Source organism: Mastomys coucha, chromosome X (genome assembly GCF_008632895.1).
Source record: "Mastomys coucha isolate ucsf_1 chromosome X, UCSF_Mcou_1, whole genome shotgun sequence".
Classification (NCBI taxonomy): domain Eukaryota; kingdom Metazoa; phylum Chordata; class Mammalia; order Rodentia; family Muridae; genus Mastomys; species Mastomys coucha.
The window spans coordinates 101540316-101546102 of NC_045030.1; the positions used below are offsets into that span (position 1 = coordinate 101540316).

The window sequence follows — 5787 nt, forward strand, 5'->3', positions numbered from 1 at the left end:
TTAAAAAAATGTAAAGGGGCTAGAGAGATAGCTCAATGCTTAAGAGCACTTGTCTTTCCAGAGGACCACGGCTCAATTCCCAGTATCCACATGACAGCTCACCACTATCTCTAACTCCAGTTCCAGGATATATATGATACAAACACATGTTTGAGCAAAACATTAAATACACATAAGACAAATAAATCTTTTTTAAGATTTTGATTTAAAAAAGAAACTGGAAACTTTCTTGAAAGGAAAGCCTCTGATAATACCATTTAGAGACTGTTTTTTTTTAAAAAAGATTTATTTATTATATACATAAGTACACTGTAGCTGTCTTCAGACACCCCAGAAGAAGGTGTCATATCTCATTATGGGTGGTTGTGAGCCACCATGCGGTTGCTGGGATTTGAGCTCAGGACCTTTGGAAGAGCAGTCGGTGCTCTTACCCACTGAGCCATCTCACCAGCCCCCTAGAGATTGTTTTAACAGTATACTAACTGAATTTTGTACTATGTGCATGTAGTAACTGTTATTAACTGTTTAAAATTAATCCATTATAGAAAAATTTATCAGAATCCCCTAAGAGAAAAAAGACATTTAGGATCATAGGATTATAGATTTGCACTAGTGTTCACTAGAGATATTGTGTTCCCTAAACAGTAGAAACATAACTAGTGAAAATAAAGTGAAAGGAGAAAGAAAACACAAAATTCAAGTCCACACTGTAATGTCCATATGTACAATGATGTGAGGCCACCATTGCACCTCTCCAGACTCGTCAGGCAGGCAGGATCCATTCCTGAATAAAATTAAAGAGAATAGCTTCATCAATATTTATTAAAGGGAGCTGAACTGGTAAGATCAATGGAAGAGTATGTGCTCAGCATGCATGAAGCCTCAAGTAAATCTCCAGAATCAGAGAAATACAAATGACAAATGATTTTAGTATCTTTCTAAAAACTAGAGTTCAATAAAACAGCAAAAGCCTCCAATCAACTCAAACCCACAAAATAAAGAAGCACCATGAACTCTATCAACATTATGTAACTGGAACTATGGAAGGAACTGATGAAAATGCTGAGTGTAAGCCAGGCAGTGGTAGCACACACCTTTGGTCCCAGCACTTGGAAAGCAGAGGCAGGTGGATCTCTTATGAGTTCCAGGAAAGCCTGGTCTACACAGTGAGTTCCAGAACAGCCAGAGCTATACAGAGAAATCCTGTCTCAAAGCAAAACAAAAGTCTCAGTGTACCTTTTGCATACCAAGTTTTACAACTAAGGTTTAACTAAGTCATGGAAAGAACATGGACTTTGAAGCTGGGCGGTGGTGGCGCACGCCTTCCATCCCAGCACTTGGGAGGCAGAGGAAGGTGGGTTTCTGAGTTTGAGGCCAGCCTGGTCTACAGAGTGAGTTCCAGGACAGCCAGGGCTATACAGAGAAACCCTGTCTCGAAAAACCAAAAGAACAAACAAACAAACAAAAAAAAAAAAAAAAAAAAAAAAAAAAAAAAAAAAAAAAAACAAAAACAAAAAAAAAACAAACAAACAGATGAACATGGACTTTGGAGTCAGAGAATAAATCCAGTCCTTTCTTATACATTACATGTTCTTGGGGAAAATTACATAAACTGCATGCTTTCCTGATTTTTGTTTTTTAAAAAAGGTATACAAAAACTAAAACCTAGATGGGCAAAGTAGCATATGCCTTTAATCCTGGCACTTGGTAGGCAGAGGCTGGTGGATCTCTGAGTTTGAGGCCAGCCTAGTCTACAAAGCAAGTTCCAGGACAGCCAGGTCTACACAAAGAACTTGGTGTCAAAAAAACAAACAAACAGAAAAACAACTTAAAAAAAGAAAAGAGCCGGGCAGTGGTGGCACCCCTTTAATCCCAGCACTTGGGAGGCAGAGTCAGGCAGATTTCTGAGTTCGAGGCCAGCCTGGCCTACAGAGTGAGTTCCAGAACAGCCAGAGCTATACAGAGAAACCTTGTCTCGGAAAAAAACAAAACAAAACAAAACAAAAAAGACACAAAAAAACAAAAACAAACAAAACAAAAAACAAAAAAAAAAAAAAAAAGAAAAGAAACTAAAACCTAATTTGGTGCTTGGCGCATAGTAGGGACTAGTTAGATGGTCTCTGTTGTTATCAGAATTCCTAGAGAACTATTTCCTTACTGATACCTGCTTATGCACCTAGACAAAGTGACTAGAACCCTAAAGGCACTCTTTACACTGAACAAGTTATATTTAGGTTCCCTTGGGTAATTAAGCCCTCCTCCATTAACACCTCTCTTTTATCAGTTTGAAGAATATAAATCCCATCCTTCTCCAAAGAGAACATTTCAAATAGTCTAGTCTCCATAAAACAAATGTGCCTCATGCTGGGATCACTTTCTGCCCCCTCTCAATTTAGAGGGTGCCATTTCTCCGTAAGATTGTCAGGCACAGGTAGAACAAACATTCTTATTCAATTCATCTAAAAAAAAATGAGAACTTCATATGACTCATAGATCTTCAATGCTATTCAAAAGGGATGTTGTTCACAAAGAATATCCTGGATCTCTAACCTGAGAAGAAAACACAAGGAAAAGAAAAAAAAAAGTTCTTAAATTTTTTAACCTGTACCATTTCAAGTGGGCAAAAATACCTGTGAACCATGTACTCTAGCTGCACATTCCATCCTGGCACTGTGGACTAAGCACTGTGGACTAAGAGAATAAAGTCCCCTGGGGTGCAAACTAGAAGAAGCCATTCCTGGAGCCCTTCTGAAATGTCATGTATTTAAGTAACTACAGATCAGAGAAAGAAAAGGCAAACGGCCTTTTCCAAAAAAACCTAAGTGAGAGCCAATAACTTCAAATCTAAAGGATCAGTAGAGAAGATGGGAGCAGCAACTGACAATCCACCAATCCCAGTGCAGGGCCAGGTTTCACGTGAGACGTGACATTGTGGTACCTAAGAAACTTAAGCATAAAACATTTCTCTCTTTCAGATGTAAATCTTACACATGTCAGCAAAGCATTCTGTCTCCAAATTGCTCCCATAAGCCCACGGTCTTCCTCTCTCTTTCCTTTAACTAAAGGTTTTGCTTAACTCCATCACCCCAGAGAGATCTCATTAGGAAGAAGCTGAGCCCTCCTGCCCTCCCCCTCCTTTTAGAATGGCTTCCCATAACCTAGTTTAGTTATAGGACCCAGCAATACATCGCGTTGGCTTTCCATCCCCTAGCCTTCTTCCACCCTCCCCTCTTGTCCTGTCAATCATGTTCCTGTCTACTTGAATTCCTCACTAATCTTTGTCCATCGTCCACACCCTGTCCAGCCAAGCCTCACTTCTTCCTCGTGAGTACTTGTTTTCCATCACCCCCGCCCGAAGTCCCCTCTGGAGTTTTCTGTACCCTCAGGCCACAGCTGAGTCTGCAGCCTCCTCTGCAAATCTTTCAAGCCCTAACCCTCACATGACCCCTCCAAGCTTGCCCGCCGTTAGTCGTCCCCATGCCCCCTCCCCTCCCGCTTCGTCCTCCCTCAGCTGTCTCCCTCACCCCGTGACTCACCCGCATGCGAACCTCATAGGTGGTGAAGCGCGCGCGGCCCACGCCCACCGTCTGTGGATTAAAGATGTCTATCTCCAGGAAGTTACTAGGCGGCCCGTAAGCGTCAGTCAGGTCTTGGGGCTTCGAGTTAAGGCGCCTAGTGTCAGCCACTGCCGTGTCCGACATCTTTCCAAAGAAGAGACCGGTACCGGCGAAGGGGGTGGGGGACAGAGGCCGGAGGCAAGAGCGCGCACGGCCCCTCCCGCTTGCAAAATAACCAGCCAACCCACAGGCGGCGGCGGCGGCGCGCACGCGCGCACGCATGCGCGCACGCACACACCGCCCGACTCTCGGGCCCTTCACTCTGAATAGCCGCCATGCTGATTAGGGCTTGTGCTATAATGGTGAAAGCATCATTCAGACTTCCGGGTGGTACTGGTAGCTGCCCCGGAATCTGCATCTCCAATACTCACTGCCCAGTACCTTGAGAAGCACCACACGCCGTACTCCTCCAATCTGTGTTCCTCAACCCAAGAAATTGTCTCATCCCGTGCATCAATCAAGCAGTGGGCACTGCCCCCACGAGCTATTATCTTAAGGTGATAGGCCGAAACCCCAGGTCCTGAATAAGTCCGGATTTTCCATGAAAATAGAATGGTTTCTGGAAGGTGGAGTTCCATCAGTAATACCAAAAACGTAGAATGCAGCCCTATTACTTGTGCCACTGATAGTTTCAACTCAAGCGACACACAATTGAGCATTCGGTAAGCAATACATCGTGGTGCCAGGGAATCAGCAAACACGAATTGAGTAAACAGTAATGATTTCATGTTCTCGCGTTTCAGAAATAGTGGGTGCATCTTCATTCACCACATGTTGCTACATAACAACTAATTCCAGGTGTATTCATTTCTTTATAACTTCTGTCTATATGCTGCAGAACCAGCACTTGGCTATGCTCTGAGCTTGTTTGCAACTTCTGATGAAGGTATGTGTCTACAAGAGAACATCTATAGAAAAACATATTTACACATGTGTAATATGTCTTTGCACATGTTATGTACATACGAAGACAAAGTCTTACATTTATCCTAACTGTCCAGAACCTAGCTATGTAGTCCAGGCTTCCCTCAAACTTGTGGCAATGGTCCTGACAAGGCCTCATAATTTCAGCGATACTGGTCTGTGTCACCATGTCCAGCTAGGAGTATTTGGGGGGTAGGGGTTGTTGTGTAGTTTTGAGACACTGTCTCATGGATCCCAGGCTGCTTTCAAACTTGCTTTATAGCAGAGAATGACCTTGAAATCTGACCCTTCAGCCTGTATCTATCTCCCAAATGCTGTTTTGTGCAGAGCTATGGATCAAATCCAGGCTCTATACAATAAGCTTTAATATACATTTTTAAAAACCGATTTATACATATCCCATAATTTTTAAAAATTATTTATTATCATTTTAACTTTCAAATAAGTATTTTTATTTTTTATATGTCTGCATATTTTGCCTGCTGGTGTGTCCATGTACCAAGTGCATGAAATGCCATAGGAGGCCAGAGGAGGATGTCAAATCCTCTGGAACTGGAGTTACAGATAGTTGTGAGCCATTTGGGTGGTGGGACTTGAAGTTGGGTCTTCTGTAAGACAGCCAGTGCTCCTACCCACTGAGCCATCTCTCCAGCTCTGCATGTCCCATATTAAGGGGTAAACAGGTGGTAATTTTAGGTCATTTTTTTCTCTTCCAATCACCTAACCTGCTCTCCTTAAAAAAAAAAAAAATCTTATATTACTGGTGACTGAATTCTTTGAACAAAGCACAAGGACTTATAATAATTAATTAATTAAATTTATTTAATTTAATATAACTGATATCAACAAGCTACTTCCATGCCAAGCACTGTGATAAATACTAAAAGACCTAGAGTTATGAAAGTTCCTGGTGCCAATGAGTTAACTTTGTTGTTGTTGTTGTTTTTTGTTTTTTTGAGACAGGGTTTCTCTTTCTCCGTGTAGCCCTGGCTGTCCTGGAACTCACTCTATAGACCAGGGTGGCCTCGAACTCAGAAATCCACCTGCCTCTGCTCCCAAGTGCTGGGATTAAAGGCATGTGCTACCACTGCCCGGCAACTTTTTTTTCTTTAGATAGAGTTTCTCTATGCAGGCCTGGCTGTCCTGGATCTTACCTGTAATTCAGGCTGGCCTCAAACTCAGAGCTGTACCAGCCTCTGCCTCCCAAGAGCTGGGATTAAAGGTGTGCACCACCACTGGCCACCCA

General features: G+C 42.6%; 1 protein-coding gene across 3 annotated transcripts in view; it reads right to left on the minus strand.

Moving 5' to 3' along the window:
* Snx12 (sorting nexin 12) overlaps positions 1 to 3835 on the minus strand; it is a 124447-nt gene extending 120612 nt beyond the window's left edge. For 2 of the 3 annotated variants that reach the window (XM_031365658.1, XM_031365664.1), the window contains exon 1: positions 3537 to 3835. In XM_031365658.1, the coding sequence (XP_031221518.1) occupies positions 3537 to 3701 (165 nt within the window). In that variant the 5' untranslated portion in view covers positions 3702 to 3835. The remainder of the gene's footprint in view (positions 1 to 3536) is intronic. The other variant, XM_031365669.1, reaches the window with a different exon arrangement.
* Positions 3836 to 5787: the final 1952 nt, after the last annotated feature.